The sequence below is a fragment of the Castanea sativa genome, chromosome 10 (assembly GCF_040712315.1).
Source record: "Castanea sativa cultivar Marrone di Chiusa Pesio chromosome 10, ASM4071231v1".
In the NCBI taxonomy this organism is placed as follows: Eukaryota; Viridiplantae; Streptophyta; class Magnoliopsida; order Fagales; family Fagaceae; genus Castanea; species Castanea sativa.
The window spans coordinates 1,917,504-1,935,811 of record NC_134022.1 but is presented as its reverse complement, the minus strand read 5'-3'; the positions used below and the strand labels follow the sequence as shown (position 1 = coordinate 1,935,811).

The window sequence follows — 18,308 nt, the reverse complement described above, 5'->3', positions numbered from 1 at the left end:
GCGGGTCATGGTCATCATCATGTGACTTTTGAATACGAAAATAAACAAAGGAGCGGATAATCTACAGTTGATACGATGCGATGGAAGATTAGTAAGTCCATTATTCTATCAATCTTACGCAATCACTTACGTAATGTTTTTTGTTTTTTTGAGAAGAAGAATCACGTACGTAATGTAATGTAACTAGTGACAGTTCAGGAATTTTGTTTAGGGGATAATTAAGAAATTTTAATTAAAAAAATTTTAATAAGAAAAGAATTTGAATATATCAAGTAATAGACCAAAATAAAAAATATGAATTTTTATAATTTTCTTTTACAAATTTTGAAATTTTAAATTGTTATACGATAGTTCATTATGAGTATTTATTGCAAATATAGGTAGCTATGACCATTTTATATGCTTAAATTTGTCTAAACTTTTATTTTTATGCAGTTAATATTATATATTTTTCATTTTTTTTATATTAAGTATTTTAAACTAAATGACTAAACACAACTCATTGGTTCTGTGGGGAGTAAAAGGACCCAAACAGGCATTTGGGCTTTTGGGCTCTAGCAAGGAGGGCCGACCTGCTCTTGAATTAAAGAACCTGTTAGTACTGCAAATCAGCCCATATGCCGAGGGTCCGAGGACACGTCCGAGGGTGAGTTCCTCCTCGAATAGACCCAAGAGAGCTCGGAGATTCACTATGAAGGTCAAGGCAGAATTCCGGAAAGACTGTTGGTTAAAAGGGGGAACCCCTAAACCTTGTAGATACACCGGTGTTAGAAAAATATCATGAGCAAAGGCTGCCACCTCCACATTAAAGACTCTGCACCTACCTCTTTGGTCGCATTAATGGGGAAGTGACCCCTGAACAGTAGAACCGAAACTTCTAGTTACTATTCAAAGCATTAAGAGAAGAAATATCTAGGAGAGAAGAGATTGGAGTAACACGTGGATAAAGCACTAAGGGAAGAAGTATTTAAAGAGGGTGAAGGCCCAAGAAAAAGGGATCAGTCAGTCAATGACCAAGAAAAGAACTAAGAATTGTAATCTTTAAGAGAGAAAGAGAAATAATACACAAGTGGTCATCGGCTTACGTCCGAGGAGGTCCTTTTGCAATTATCATCTATTATTTACAAGTATTTTTCACACCTTAGCCTGTTATCAAGTTCTCAGTACCTCTAACTTAGATTTCAAATCCACACTCTACAAATTTCATTGTTTAAGGCTCATTGGGCCTGAGCCCATAATTGTCTTTGGGTCCAGGTGCAATTGTGCACTTACAGGCTCTATATTAATTATTGACGCACACAATCACATTCATTCATACATAAAATAATTCACTATGTTTTTACTTAATTAATTAATCAAGTGCTTGAATAATCACTAACTTTGCAATTTTTTTTTTCTCAAATTTTTTTCCTCTCTATTTTCTAATTATTAAATTATGTAAAGTTATATTATATTTATATTGTACACACAAATATCTATATCCACATTAGGGGTGGCAAAATTGGACACGACCCGTGAACCCGACACGACACGACATGAAATTAGCAGGTTATGGGTTGAGGCTTAATGGGTTCGTGTCATATTCGGATTGACACGACGAACCCGTTTGATAAACGGGTTGGGTTAGGGTTCAACCTATAGAACCTGTTTGACCCGTCTGACCCGTTTAATTAAATGAAATTTTACCAATATACCATTCAAACTATAAGTATATAAACTTATTAGTTGTTATAGTTTATTTTCTTTGATGTATTGTGATTGATTATTTATGATATTGAGATATGATTTAGTTTTGAATGATTATTTATAATATAATTACTTATTAGTTCTGAATTTTATATTTGAAATATTTATTTGCTTGTTTTTCCATAAATGTTTTTTTTCATTTTGATAAAATTAGATAAACAGGTCGACACGACTAACCCGTTTAATAAATGGGTCGTGTTAGGGTTGAGGAATCTTGACCTGTTTAATAAACATGTCGGGTTAGTGTTGACCCATATAGTCGGATACGTATGAGTTGACACAACACGAACCCGACACGCGAACACGAATTGCCACCCCTAATCCACATCATTATTCACACAAATGAGATTATAAAAAATAATAATACACGGTCAATATTAGACACACTCATGCACATATAATAAAAATTTATAATAAAAAATGACATTTACAATTCACAAATACTTACTCTTACTTTAGAGTTTGAAATACTCGTAATAAATGCATATAAGATTAAAGTTAGAGAGTGTGCAAAAATATTTTTAAGAAAAAATTAATGTATTAAACTAATAAAAAAAATATTAAATATATATAGTTTCTTTTTTCTTTTGAAGTTGGGGTTTCATGAACCCCTGAACAAAGAGTAGCCGCCCCTGAATGTCACAACAAGTTACAAGTAATGCATTATTAGATTTCTCATCACGTGACTTTTGCATTACGCGTTGTGACATAACGCAAGTGATTGCTTTAAGCAATCCCCAACTTATGAATAGTTATCTAAAATACAAAAAGCGTGCCCAATTTTGTATATTTAACTCATAAATTTTTCACATCAGTCTTTATAAAAATATTTAAATATACATAATGATCTTGTAAATGAACAGTAATTATGCATTTATACACAGTTCACCGTGTAAATTTTTTTTTCTCTCTCCTCACTCTCTTTTTCTCATTTCCTTTCTCACCTCACTCTCACGATTACTGTTCACAGTGTTAAAGAAATGAATATTTTATTTGAATAAATTGGTATAATAGACAAACTGATGTAGATGTTTTACAAAAATAAGTATATAAAATAGAAAAAGTAAGTTTTAGATGTATAAAATAGAAAAATTTTTGCATATACGGATATGAATGCTCTTAAATTGGTAAAATAATGGACTGATTTAGATTTTTTTTCTTTTATCCATCGAAATCAGTATAAGACTTTACAAAGGCGATAACAAATTTCAGCTATGTCAGTCAACCGGTCAAGTACGCACCAAATGAATGTTCAACGGCAAGAAAATTTGTTATTTGAAAAAAAATAGCGGCAAGAAAATTCTTTGTAATAAGAAAGTCACATATGCTTACCTCCATTGTTATAAAAGAACAAAGGCTTTTAAGAAAGAGTCATGGAGAAAAAGCCAAGGAAGGCAATATCGATCTAATCTACTGGCGGCTCTACTTGTATAGTTGTATGTGACTTGTCAAACAAAAAAAATATACAGGCAAAAAAAAATTATATAAATAAAAATTTTAATCTAATATGTTTTGGGACCACTCTAGCTAAAAAAGATATATATATATTAGATACTAAATTAACTTATTTTGATCACCCTAATAAAATTGTATAATATCTTTACTTGAGAATTATAAGAACTTGAGTTTAATAAATATAAGTGTAAGTGCACAATTGCACTTGGACCCAAGAACAACTGTGGGCTTAGGCCCAATGAACCTTAAACAATAAAACTTATAGAGTGCGGGAATGAAATCTAGTTTAAGAATGTGAGGAATTTATTGAACAGGCTAAGGTACAAAAATAATTGCAAACGGTAAGTGATTTTTGTAAAAAGGGCTTCCTCGAACATAAGCCGAGGACAATTTCTTTATTATTCCTCTTTCTTTCTTAAAGGTTACAATCCTTAGTTTATTTCTTTGTAATTGATCGATCCTCTCTTCTTTGGCCTCTACTCTCCTTAAATACTTCTTCTCTTGTTGCTTTATCCACGTATTGCCCAGATCCTTCCTTGCCCAGAAGGTTCAATTCTACTGTCCAAGGGTCACCTCCCCATTAATGCGGCCAGGGAGGTAGGTGCAGGGTCTTTAATGTGGAGGTAACAGCCTTTTCCTAAGATATTTTTCTTCCACTAGCGCCTCTAGAGGGTACAGGGATCCCCCCTTTAACCAACAGTCTTCCCGAAACTCTGTCTTGATCATTCTAGCGAGACTCCAAATCTTCCTGAGTCTATCCGAGAAGAAACTCATCCTCGGATGTGTCCTCGGATCCTCAGCGCATGGGCCGACTTGTAATTTTAACAGGCCTTTTACCGGAAACAGACTGGCCCTCCTTTGCTAGAGCACAAAGGCCCAAAATGCCTACTTGGGTCCTTTTACTCCCCACAATAAGAATAATGTTACATTTACAATATTTTCATAATAAATCTTATATAGTTAGTAAGCTGTTACTAATTCTAATTCGGTTCAATATTGATATGTTTTACTTACCAATAACAGGCTAACAACTTGTTTTATAAGATTTGTTATGAAATTGTTGTGATTATTTTATTATTCTTATATTAGTATTTTCAATTTACACTTTATCTTTATTAATCTTTTTTTTTCTTATTCTCTTTGTTAGTACAAAAAATTTGTAATATTTCATGTATTTGCCTTTTTTTATGACATTGATATATTCAAATGGTCTCTTTATTAAATTTTGTATAATTTAAATTTTTTAGTACACACCCTAAAAACAAGTTTCTGAAGCGGCCACTGATCTAATTCAATACATAAACAAGCAGGTTTTGTTCTAATATAAATACTGGGTCGTTTCGGCCATGCCCAGTTCGCAAATCACCACCTCCCTTTCTTCTGCCCAGACTGGATGCCCTTTACTGCTTCTGTTTCTATTGTTTTGTTTCTTTTTCAATATTACTTCTTTTGTTTTGTGTGTTTGGAGCCACGTGAACATCAATTCCAACCTGGAGTCTTTATTATTAGTTACTACTCTTTATCTTAATAAGGGTCACAAAAAGGTGTCATTTGCGGCTTTGCCTATAATGGTTTGTCATTTTGAGTCTGCTGGTCCCACGTGAACATGTAAAAAGTTTTTTTTCCCCCCTAATTTCAATTTTACATATTTTGTGCCAATTTTTTTTACTTAAAAATAAAAACTTGCCACATCTCAACTTATTTACTTAATTTCTAATTTTATGCAGTTACCTAAAATAAATAAATAATTCTAAACTCAACACATCTCCAATTATGTCCCTTTAGATGATACTAAAGCAATCCAAGAATAGATAATTGCAATGAGCAAATGATTACATATTCATACTTTGGAGATTTGATAATCTAGAAGTCATTGGCTACTCAAATTCAGATTTTTCTGGATGTCGTTGATAGTAGAAAGTTAGCTTTGGTCATTTGTTCATGTTAGCAAGAAGAGCAATATCATGGAAAAATTCGAAACAAACTATCATTGCTTCATCTACTATGGAAGTTAAATTTGTGGTATGCTTTGAGGCCACGGTTCATTGATTGTGGTTAAAGAATTTTATCTTAATAACTCTGCAGTTGTGTTTTTTTTTTCTCCTAAAAACTATTCTATTAGTGCCAAATACTTGGCAACTATTCTATTGGTGCCGAATACTTGGCACCTTTAGAATTCCCCCCCGGTAGAGATGAAGTATTGCTAGAGGGAAGCCAATCATTATGTTGATCGGCTTGCCAAATCTGGAGCTAAGTTACAGAAATATTTTCTTATTTATGATTCTCATCCTTTAAATATCAATTCATTATTGTTTTATGATTTCTCTAGTGTTGATGCCTCACGGCGGTCGACCACCCATTGCAGCAACACTTTCATGTCGAAATCATATGGGCTCGGAAGCTCGGGTGCTATTAAAAAGAATGAACCTCTGGTGTATGACTTGAATTGAGTCAATTTTAACCCATATTTACCAAAGGTAAGTGAAGTTGCCACCACTCATTGAATTTTTTTCTAAGATGTGATTGGTCACTTGACTCTAATTGATTTTATTACCAATCCTAGGCTAAGAAAAATGGTGTTTTTCCTAATCTAATACAAACGGGTAAAAAATCTTTACTCTTGAGTTCAGAAGTCTAATTACGTGTAGGGAAGATGTTAGACACCCTACAACGCCTGTCCAGAAACAATTCTTTTTTTGGTAAAATCTTAATTTTCGGACATTGACAGTTAAAAATAAGCTATTGGCTTTAGCTTCCGTGGCTTTAACAATATTAGGCTTCAAGGTTTGATTTGGAAGGGGTGCGGTCTTAATCAATGCTTTGCTAGTTTTGGAATTGTTGCTGAATTTCCACCATGAAAATCTTGCACCATTTCACTTTATTTTTGTGGCGAAAATTTGGCTGCATTTCACCTCTGGTGCGTCATTGCACACAAAACACTATCCTCACTACGTTTTCACTTTGAGAATATGACAACAAAAGTGCCCCATTTTCACAACAAAAATCCAGCAGAGTTTCGCATTTGGTGTGCTATGGCGCCTATACATTAGTAAGGTTTCGCGCCTATGCATTGATGCATGTCGCATACACTAGGAAACCAAGGTCACTAGCTAACATGGATCGAGTCGAACACACCATTATTATTTTATCATGGTAGAGGGAAAACAGATGTTGATTGTAAATGAAAATATTAGAAAAAGTGCAAAAATATTGGTGAACTTCTTATTATAGTTACTTTAGCACGTCATGTTTCCATATAAATTCACATCTTTGAATCAAGTTCTTGCAAGTATAGAAAAATTATTTTGTGTATCCAAAGTACTACACATTCTCACATAAATTTGTAGGTTCCATGAGCACACGTGTAGTGGTTGGTTGATAAAAAAATGAACGAAATTTGTACAAAATAGATCTCAACAATTTTATTTTATTTTGTAGTTAATCTATAGTAGGTTGTATTAGCAATGATGGGAGCGAATGGAACCCACTCAAGAATCAACTGATTTCATTTTTTAGTGAATCTTCTAGAGCATGCTTGCAAACATAGTTGTCAACATCGTACGATACGCGATACGTATTGTATCATATCGTGTGTAGAAAATTTCATATCGTATCGGCATATCATAAATGCTCATAAATCGTACAATTCAATGTGCATATCATATAAATCATATCGTATCTTAAAATCGTACGTATTGTATGATACATAAACAAATGCTTTAAAATGAGATTTTTTGTTAAAATTTGTACTTTTATTTGAATCTAACAAGTTGTTAGACTTGTTTTTAACACAAAATTATTAGGTTACTTAATTTGGCCTAATAAAATAACATATTCACAAAAAAAATTTCCCTCTCTTTCTTCTATAAAATTTGGACTACACAATACACATTTACACTTTACTTTAATATTTGCAAATTTATTTTCTATATTACGAATAAGATATTAATTGACAAAATAATTATTTTTTATTTTTGTCATTATTGTTATAAGTCCAAGAAACTAGAATGCCAAGAAGAAATATATATTTTTAATTATCAAAACAAATAATTAAAAAAAAAAAGAAGAGATAGTAATTAGTAAATGGTAATGACAATGAAGAAATAAGTTTGCAAAATGATAAACATGATAATAGCATTGAGTTAGATGGGGCTTATTAGGCAATATGATCGATGAAAAAAAATTATTAATTTTGGGTCATTTGTAAGATATTATCACTTTTGAATTTAAGCAATTTGAATGTGTATGTTACAAACACGTGCTAATTTGATTTATTTAGTTAGCTTGTTAAATATTATTACATTAGTGATGAATAAATTAGTCATTAGTTGAATATATTTAAAATTTATAATGAATATACTATTTATATACGTATGTCTATAATTTTTTATTAATTTTATTAAATGTATATCATAATTTATAATGAATATACTGTTTATATATGTATGCCTATAGTTTTTTATAAATTTTATTAAATGTTTATCTTATGATATACGATACAAAAAAAACAACTCGCGTTTTGACAACTATGTTTGCAAATCAGAGAGAAACACACACACCCATTAAGAGATTCCGCTGAAACATGGACCTTACACGCATAATGTAAATGCAAAAACAAAAGGCACATATTGAAAGTTATTAAATATTTAAATGTTATTAAACTTGAGATAACAAGGAGAAAAAGTGCTTCTAAGGCTCTCTTTTTTTCGATAGGATTGCTTCTAAGGCTTTAATTGAATTACAATGACCAAGAGATCAATCGGCCGCCAGGCAGCAAACAAAATTTAAATAAATAAAATAGAAATAAAAATAAAATAAAAACCACCCAGAGGCTAGAGAGATAGTAATGTAATCTCTCCAATGCGTTCTAAAGGTTCATACGGCACTGCACCCAGTTAAATGCCAAACGAGCTCTCATACCCTTTGACCATATGAATTTTCATGGACTCTGACCCCCGGCCCATATACCAAACGGCAGCGGTCGTTAAATGAACCTACCAGTCTTGAGGCCACCTCCTTGAAGAACATGGATGCAACCTGACAACACGAAGGTCATTGTCAACAATTAGAATGCTTCTAGTTGGTCTTCATCATAATATACAAGTCCTAAAGTCCAGACCTTAGGGCTGAAATGTTCACAAAATTAATAGATATATAACTGTTCTGAACCCTCAATTTAAAACAGAAATGAGATGTATTCATAGCCCCAAATTGCAGACAGGTAGACAAGGCCCAAGTTAAGACTTAAAGAGTTACAATTTTCCAATTATATGTAGGGATGGCAATTTAGATCTGCCCCGCGGATACCCGGCCCGGCCCGACCCTAATGGGCCGGATTTTACCCGGCCCGATAAAGAATAGGGTCGGGTATGGGTTTAAAAAAAACCCGAAGTGGGTTTGGGTCAGGTCCAGGTTTTATAAAAAAATCCGAAACCCGCCCCGGATAAAAACCCAGTTATGTTAAATTACTAAACCCCCCCTTTTATATATATATATCATTGAGCATTTGAGATTTGTAACCCTAACTCCCTAAATGGCTTGAATGGGCTTGAATCTAGGAAAAAAAAATTAATGGGCTTCAAAAAAAAAAAAATTTGTTAGGCTAGATTTGGGCCCAAGAAGATAAACAGGGCCCACAGGGCGGGTATGGGCCCCGGGAAAAAAACCCGATTAATAATCGGGTCGGGTCCGGGTTCCGGGTCTTGGCCCGCGGGTCGGGCCGAGTATGCAAAAACCCGGCACGAACCCGACCCGTTGCCATTCCTAATTATATGTATATTTGATTGGTAGTTAAATGTACATCTAGTAGATCTTGAACTCATGAGAGAAGGAGATGCCACCTTAGAGCTCATTGACAATTTTCCAATGAGAATGCTACGGATACAATATTTTTCACAACTATTGACATGGTTTGTTGGAATTGGAGTAAAATCACTTTCACCTAATTCCACCATTGACGTTTGACACCATTTTTATCATGCCCCAATCACAACCACCACATAAGCAATTGTATAAAAAATTTGCCTCTAGACTTACTGTTTTCCAATTGTTAATTCAGCTAACATAAACAATTAAAATGTAATCAAGAACTACATTTATCAGACTATAACTACCAATTCTCTCTCTCTCTCGCTCTCTCATCACATAATTCCAATAAGGACAAAACTTATGTACAGTACCTTAGATACTGCTCCTTAGATTCCATTCTTAAAATTCTGTCATGTGGCTATTTAATTTAAAAAATACACTTCCATCCATGAAAAAAAAAAAAAAAGGCACGAGGCAAAATCTTAAGAAAAAAACCTAAAAAGCAATACCTAAGTACTGTATCTAAGTCTTGCTCTTCCAATAAACTATGCCTGGTTCAGAATGTAAATTGCATCAATTGCTAATCATAATTGTAAATGCCAGCTACAGTCTGCACACAAGCTCATAAGAGAACACACTCAAGACTCTCTCTTGCAAATAACTCACTGAGTTGCATAATTTGTTAAAGCTAATGGCAGCGACACAGCCCACACAAAAAATGTTATTAGGTCCAACAGATAAGGCAGCTTAATTAATTTGTCACATGTATTTCTATTTCACAGCTATAAAGTTAAATGCAAATTTATCCAAAAAGATGAACGACAAAAAAAAGGCTAAAGAAGAACTAACAGAATTAGAGTATCAGGCCAATGAAGATATGTCTCACTTACAAAAGGTTCAAAGTAAGAAATAAGGAGCTAAAATTGTCAACCTTCCAAAGAGCAACAATTTCATAGTCTTTGTTGCAAATAAGAAAGTAGAGAGCTAAGAGAATTAGAGTACACTAGATCAAGTGGAATATTCAATGCCTAACAAACCAAGAAGGGAGAACCTTTTAGATGACCATAACCCTTGCTGTGCTACAAGGTTATTAAGAAACGTGTACATTTTTTTTTTTTTGGCTCCATTACAGATATGAAGGGGGATAAGTATCTGCGCATATAGGTGATAGTTAAAAAGGAAACTAATTGGAATAAGCAACTTGAATTTAACAGAGGGGATACAACTTAAGGGCATGTTTGGTACATTAATAGATGATGTAATGGAATAGCTATTCCTAAGATGTAACTATTTGGTTGTTTGGTTATCCTTTTACTACAGGGAATAGCTTTTCATTATGAATAGCTATTCTTTAAAATGAAGAATAACTAGTCCTTATTAAAAAACTTGTAATAGCTATTCCTCAACCCATGCAATAACCTTATAAAATAAATTTCCTAAAATACCCACTTGCTGCTCCCCTCCCCCCAATTGTTTTCCAGATCCGGTAGCTCTCTCTCTCTCTCTCTCTCTCTCTCGTCTGGAAAGTTTATGCATGAGTGCAAACTTTCATCATTTTTGTTGTCAAGCTTGCCAAGACCTTCTAGTATATCTCCAAGCTTGTACATGGACACCACAAAGCAGTTTAGATTCCTTGCAGTTCTTGCTAAAGCAGGCAAAATGCTCTCTTCTTTTTTTACCACATTCTCTGCTGATTAAGAATAGGAGCTTCATATTTAGGTGAAAAAAAAAAAAAAAAGAAGAAGAAGGAAACTTTTAGTCATAGATGCTACCCATTGCTGCAGGTTGAAAGCAGAGGTAATGGTAAGGGGCATGTTAGTTTGAGCAAATTGTAACAAAAGTATCAGTAGTAGGGATTTAGGTGGTTGGTGTTTAACATCCTTCACTGACATACATAGAAATAAAAAAGAGAAGAAAATAAGGTGGTTAGCTATGAGTATCACCTCAACGTTCTTATCTTTCCTAATGAAGTCAATATCCAAATAAGCATTGTTAGAATTATGGTTAAGTGATTAAACTTACCATTTTCTAATAGTTTAAGCTTTTTGAACAATCGATAATTTAACATGGTATCAAATTAGGAGATCCTAAGTTCGATCATTGTCTTCACTCTACCTCCCATTTAAAATGTTAAATTCTCACTTGTTGAGCCCCCACTTATTACCACTTATTAAGGGGAAGTTTAGGCCCACAAGTGAGGGGAAGGATTAGAATTATGATTAAGTGATTAAACTCACCATTTTCCAATAGCTTAAACTTTTGGCACAATCGGTAATTTAACAAGCATAATATTTAAGTTGACAAAGTTGCCAATGAGCTTTTCTCAAAAAAAAAAAAAGGGGGAGTTGCCAATGAACTCTTAGCTCAGCTTGCATCTCCTCCCTTATAGATGCTAGGTGGACGATGAGATCATGAGTTCAAGCCCCATCGGGTGTGTGTGTGACTGACCGATTAAAAAAATTAAAAGTTGACAAAGTTCGGAAGATGCAATATTCAAGAATGAACCAAGGAAACTCACCTGTCGGTAAAGTGGTGATTGGAACTTAAAATCCACCAAAAAATGCAGGTTGCAAGTTCCTGGAACTGGTCCTGGATTGAACTCCCATATGTTTATCAAGTGGTCAAACAAATTGCTATCCATTGCAGTAGTCTGTACAACATAGAATATAGAATAATTCATAATGGAAACCACCAGAAAAGTAACTGTATAATAATCAAATGATTCAAGGCCAGTTTTCATAACCAAGGATATTAAGAACTAAATCCTGGTAAGCAACCAATTAAACAAATGCAAATATGGAGAAGAGAACCAACCCTTCTGTATTTAACACTCCAATAAACTACTTAAAAGCCTCACAGACATGGAAATCTACAACTACATCTACCTATTAGAAGGAAGAGAAAAAAGGGAGGGTTAGTGGAGCAGAGACCCAGCTACCTCAAATTAGCCAGAAATTGCTTTGGTGACTGCTAAGGAAATCAGCATGGGGGGAATTCAAAGTTTATTTATTGAATCTAATTTAATCCAATTGGTATTAGAGGAGGGGGGAAGTTTTTTTGTTTTACAAATTTTCGAACATGGCAAACATTTTATGAGATCTGTGTTTATGGGCAAGAAAGTGACACAGTGGTTGAAGGCTAAAATTGAGATTAGTGTCATTGATGCAATATAGCTTATACCTTTCAGCAGTGCTCAAATGCCTATGGCCAATATTTGGCAGTGATTGAGCATAGAGTCAGTGGACGCAGGAAGGTTATTATCATACCTGAAGGAAAATTAAAGAGTGGCTGGAGGGTGTTTGAGCTAGAATTAAGAAAACTTTTGGAACCTTCCAAGCAAGCTTTGGTGGTTTCAGGTCATGGAAACACCTTAGTACAGCATCCTAAGAGGCATTCAGTGGTGCAGTTGGATCGGCCTTTCAAGGAAGTGGTTTGAGGGGAAAAGAAACAAGAAAATGTGGTGCATGCACAGCAGGCTCCTGCCAATGGCAAGGGAAAACAGAAGGTAGAGACAGAAAAAATGGTTTTGCCCTCTGATTTGAAGATTTAACGTCAATCCCAAACTAATTAAACAGCATCAGAAGCAACACCTGGGTGACAAACCACTCCCAGCCGTTGTGCGTGGTGGTGATGGAAGAATCCAGTCAAATATGGCAATTGTTAATGAGGAGGCGAAAATATCAGGTGTTATAAATAAAAGATTGCCATTACGATTTTCAAATTCACATGACAGTGGGAAGGAGAGAGAAATAAGGAATTCGTGTTGGTTAAGGAGAGGATTAATTGTGGAGGTAACTGAAGGGGGAAAGAGGCAGGTATCAACAGGATACCTTCCTTTAAGGGCCGATACACACGTGGGTTGCAAAGCAAAATGCAGCACAAGTTAAAGTATAGGGTCATTGTGGGCCAGAACAAGATATGGGCTTGGGAAAAGAAACCTGTGCAGGCCCAAATCTGGGTTCAACTGAGAGCCAGCCTTTACCAACTAATAAATCATTATTAAGTTCAGTTTTTTTGATGCACAGGCTCTTATGAGATCAGCAAATCATCCAAGGTCAGTATACAAGCTTCTGGTCAGAAGCTTTTGGAGATAACTCAAGTGGGAAAAAAGGTACCAGCTGTTTCTGATCCTTCTTCTCTTTGGCATTGCTTATTAGTCTTGGATGGGAGCAGGATTTTTGGGCTTGTGTTGGACGATGATGGGCATTCTTCAGTGGCTTTTTTTTGTGTCGATAGCCATCCTGCTGGAAATTTTTAGGGTCAATTCTCTTCGTCAAGCTGTGTGAGTGGGTTTTTGAGACATATTGTGGATATGTTGATACTGACGACCAGTGAGGCAGGTTATTCTGATGACCGGGTCTTTGGGTTGGTGCAGCGGCCTCAAAGTGTTTCAGAATTGAAGGAGGGGGCTTCTTTGGGAGATCCGGTTTTCTATCACTATCAGTAGAGACTAGGTTGGGTTATTGGAGTCAGGTGAGGATGGTTATGAGAGTCTAGTTTTGGGTTCAAATGTGGGTGATAACTCCTTCATTTGCCCATTGATGATGATTGTTCCTTATGGCTGGAATATGGATTGGGCACTGTCGGTGGAGCTGTATAATAACAACCAGCTATTGTGTATTGATGATACTTTAGATATTTTGAGATGAGTGAAATATAGAATTCGTGGATTCAGTAAACTGGTTGGGCTTCCCTTGAATCGATATGAGAAGTTGCATTTCTTTTTTACAAAGGCTGGAAACAGAAATGGCAGCAGCTAATTTGTTGAATAGGGAAGCCACTGGTAGTAGCAAATCAGTAAAAGATAAGAACAAAGACAGAAGAGAATTGAGGAATTTGATTTCCTCGGTTAATTACGATGGGAGATAATGAGTTTTTTGTGTAGCTTATCGGTTTTGGGAATCTCTTCAAGTCAACCTAAGATTTTTTAATAATTCGATAGTTACAATGGGGAGGGGAGATTTGAACCTTGGATGTCTCCATTAGAAGCACCAAAAGTGCCAACCAGTTGAACTTCAAGGCTCTTGGATCTTCAAGTCAACCTAAGATTAATGCTTACACTAATTCAAAATAGTTTTGTATATCCCTTTGGCAGGTTGCCCCAATCATCCTCATGTATATTATGTAGTAGTAGAAAAGTAAATAGTTCTCATATTCTTTCTTGCAAACTTTCAGATCATACAAAATCTCTAAGCTGATTACTATATTATTTAAAATCCATAAATAAAAAAATCAAAAAAAAGGGCAAAGACAATTATTTTAAAAAAGAATAACCACCCAAAAACTAAAAGGAAATTTGTTACCTTTATATAATTTGGCCTGTTCAATTCAACATGAGAAATGTAACTTTCAACAAGAAATTTGAAACCAATCTCCAGCTCGGCATCAAAAGATCCATCCGGATTATGTTTAATTACCTCAGACCGCTGACACCAGGGGACAAAACCATGATACAAGTCAACAGCTGCAACTACATCAAACAACTGCTCTGGAGAATACCTAGCGAACAAAAGATCTGTCAGCTGAAGTCTCCATCAATTAGAAAACCAAAAAAAGGTCTGAATCTAAATAATGATTTAATGTAGCCACAAGAAGACAAGACATTCAACAATTTGTTTCTCAATGCCTGAAATGAAAACTCAGCCCATAAGCCATGCCTGAAATGCGCAGCGCAAGTCTATAACTTATGAAGGAAGCTTTAGAAATCAGAAACAGAAGTGAAAAGAACTTCATTAACCTTGTCTAGCTTGAGATCAAGAGTTGACATGTCCTGAAACTATGCTTATGATAAGTAACCACTTATCCCAAAACCTTGAGCTATTATGCTTCGTTTGGGAGTTCTTAAGGGAATGAAATGAAATGATCATAAAGGAATGGAACAGAATGTATTTAAGTAAAGAAAATAAATGAAATTATTTTATGACAATATTATTATTAGACCTCTATTTTAGAATAAAAGATTGAATATATAGAGGTATTTTGGGAATTTAGAAAAAAAAATTCATTATATCGAATTTAATTCCCTCCCACTCCCCTAATTTTAGGGAATGAAAATTTGAGATTTTAAGGGAATAGAAAGTGTTCTCTCCTATTCATTCTATTTTCTTCCAAGATGAATTTTTCATTCCCTCCATAAAGACTCCCAAACAAGACAATGAAAGAGAATAATATTTTAAAATTATTCTTTTCATTCCATTCCTGTTACTTCCTCCCAGTCGAGTACTTAGAAAATTATAAATTTAATCATTTAACCATAATTATTCTAAGAGTCCCCCCTCCTCAAATGCGAACCCAAAAATTGCCTTAATAATTTTTTTTTAAATTAACAATATTGGCAATTAACTATTAAAAATTAAATAAATACAGGAAATAGTAATAGGGAAAAAAGAAAAGAAAGAAAAGATATACCCCAACACAAGCTTCTCCTCGTGAACCTTGGAGAGAACATTGCCTTCTTCGCCATCTCCGCAACCGAGAAAGCGTCTCCTTTGAGTGCTACTTTCATTAAACAAACGTTGTTGCTGTTGCTGCTCCTGCTGCCGCCACCGCCACGGCGACAAAAAGTCGTTGGAATTATTAGGTAGGGAGGAGGTGTGGATGATGCGAGCATAACGTTTGTTGTGCTGCTGCTGCAACACCCGAGTGCCGCTCAAACCGTTTTGCCCCAATACCAACACCGCCTTCGATTTCGACCTCCACATCTATCTATAGGGATTTAATAATAATAATAATAATAATAATAATAATAATAATAATTTTAAATTTGGAAATCGAAATTGAAATTCTAATAATTTAGGCAAATCTGAGAGGAGAGCTTTCGAATCTGTGTTTAGGGGCTGTGTTGTGTGTGCTGTGCTGTGACTTGTGAAACTGAAAACGGAGAGAAAGGAAGTAATTTTGAAATTAAAATTAAATATATATAATTGGTTTTTGTTTTTGATTTTACGTTTTCGTCCACAAAATTTTACGGTGCCAGCCAGTGCAGGATTAGCTGGGTAGTTTTGTAATTTAGGATTACCTAAACGCACCGTTTGAGGGCTGATAACAAAATAAAAAAGGCCCAAAAACCAACAAAACTCGAGGGAAAGTCAAATCTCCGAAATTGAATGGTTGAGAAGAAGAAAGAATAGCACCGAAGCTTTTACCAACAAAAAAAAAAATAGCACGGAAGCAAAAAACAGTTTGATATGCGAAACACTTTTTTGTTACGCAAGCTCACTTTTTGCGGGGCCCATTCTCAAAATCAAACTCTTTTTTTCTTCCTTTTTCTTCTAGAAGCACGCTACTTTCTCCATCTCCCTTCTTCTTTTTCTTTTCTTTTTTTCTTTATACTTAAATAAAATAGTATTCTCTCCCGTTGCTTAAAAAAAAAAAAACACACACATATATATAATTATATTTTTTTATATTTTAAAATATGTTATTTAAAAAATAGTATCAAACATATGAGTACTTTAACTAGGAATGTGAGTTGTTTTCTTTTCTATTCTATGTTGAAATTTTAATTTGCCAAACTAACTCGCCCATTTTATTATTGTAGGCCGAGACTTAATTTTGTGGTAAGACAATAAATGAACCATTCATAAATAAGTCGGGTTTGGCTAGTTAAAAAAGTTCGTTCATGTTTATTTGTTTATAAATAATTCAAGCTCGAGCCTTCATTTTAAAATTGTTTAATAAACAAGCCAAGTCTAAGTAAGTATAAGGGTAAACTACAAAATCGGTCCCTATACGGTACACCATATTTCAATTTGGTTCCTAACTTTTCAATTGTGTCAATTTGGTACCTAACTTTTGGGTGCGGTGTTAATTTGGTCTTTGCCGTTATGTTTTGATGGAAATATCTAACTTGTCTAATGATCTAATAAAATATGTTTATTCTATCATATCATCTGCCAACAGTATAGCTATGTTATACTTAAAATAAATAAAAAAGACCATGTCATACTAAAAAAAATTAAAAACAAACTTCTTCTCACATGAGTTAGATTGGGCAAAAATTAAACCCATAACTCTCACTCTCTCTTGTTAGAGTCCCTCTCTCCCTCACCCTCACATCATTAACCCCTAATCTAGTTGCTTTATTTTATCATTTCCACCAATGTGATTCCAATTATATAATTTATTATTATCGTATCAAAGCGACAATCAAAGAAGTAAAAAACTAAAATTAGAATGATTCTAAATTGAAGAATAGCATCACTATTGATGATGAGTGGTGAGAACGAACTTGAGAAGGGCGTCGTATTGTTGTAAAGAGAAGTGATGCACAACAGTCCCAATCAAAGCCAAGTCTATCACTATATAGTGTCGTATGAAGATTATTTAAGTGCTGGATCATTTTAGAAAGACAGGGATACCCATCTTTGTCTTTAGAGGTTAGAGCATGTTTGGTTTGAGGCCTTCTCAAAACTCAAAACTCGTCACTCATATCTCAAAACTCTATCTCATCAAAAACCCAAAACTAAAAACTTCTTGTTTGGTTCATAACTCAAAACAATGTTTCTCATTCTCATAACTTAACTTTATCACTTTTTTGTGGAGCCCACAACTTGCACAGTTCAGAATGGTCACTGCTCCTTCTCGCGTATGACCTTCTCTCTCCTTTCACCCAAAATAAATTTTTTTGTCTTCCTTATCTCATACACACAACGAATCCCTAGAAAAATCTCATCATCTACACTTTCGCCTCCATCTCCCCAAAACCCATCTCCAAAAAACTCCTTTCTTCTCACTCAATCGTAGGAGTCCCAATTTCTACATTTTTTTTTTCTTTCCTTTTCAGCTCTAGGGGCTTTGTTGTGACTGATTTTTTCTTCTTACTCTGCCTCGAAAGAACCCCAAAATCAAAGAATGGGTCATCAATCTTACATGTAATTGTTATATTATTTTTCTCACTTCTCTATTTTTTAGATTTATTTCTTTATAACTACTAAACTCTATGTTTTAATTTCGTTTGTGCAACAAGAGCTAAAGCTAAAGAAGAGAAAAGCTTCCAACAGTACTAAGCAAGGATGTAACAAGTCACTGATGGGGTCCCACAAGGTTGCACTTATTTACGAAAATGCCATCAAACTCGTCTCTTAAAAATTGAAAACATCTTCAGAGCAGTTCTCAGTTTTCATTTTCATAACTCAAAAATTTGAGATATGAGTTATGAAAACAAAAACTGAAAACTCAACCAAACAAAATTTCACTCAGTGGTTCCCATAGATTTTGGGTTTTGAGTGATGAGTTTTGAGTTATATAACTCAAAACACCCCAATCCAAACACCCTGTTGACTGACTTTATATAACAA

At 34.4% G+C, this 18,308-nt stretch overlaps 1 protein-coding gene across 1 annotated transcript; it reads right to left on the bottom strand.

Moving 5' to 3' along the window:
• Nucleotides 1–7,806: 7,806 nt before the first annotated feature.
• LOC142611663 (uncharacterized) lies at nt 7,807–15,965 on the bottom strand. Its single transcript, XM_075783760.1, has 4 exons — nt 15,418–15,965; nt 14,313–14,508; nt 11,528–11,659; nt 7,807–8,238 (listed from the first exon to the last, which is right to left on the bottom strand). Exons 1-4 carry the CDS (start codon nt 15,708–15,710, stop codon nt 8,116–8,118), a joined length of 744 nt encoding a protein of 247 aa, XP_075639875.1. The 5' UTR covers nt 15,711–15,965; the 3' UTR covers nt 7,807–8,115.
• Nucleotides 15,966–18,308: the final 2,343 nt, after the last annotated feature.

What these genes read in the sequence shown, in the direction of transcription:
- LOC142611663 (XM_075783760.1), bottom strand. Translation starts at nt 15,710, where the DNA reads ATGTGGAGGTCGAAATCGAAGGCGGTGTTGGTATTGGGGCAAAACGGT. An exon ending in GAGGAGAAGCTTGTGTTGGG is followed by an intron (nt 14,509 to 15,417) that starts GTATATCTTTTC and finishes TTTGTTCGCTAG; the next exon opens with GTATTCTCCAGAGCAGTTGT. An exon ending in ACAGGCCAAATTATATAAAG is followed by an intron (nt 11,660 to 14,312) that starts GTAACAAATTTC and finishes TATGTTGTACAG; the next exon opens with ACTACTGCAATGGATAGCAA.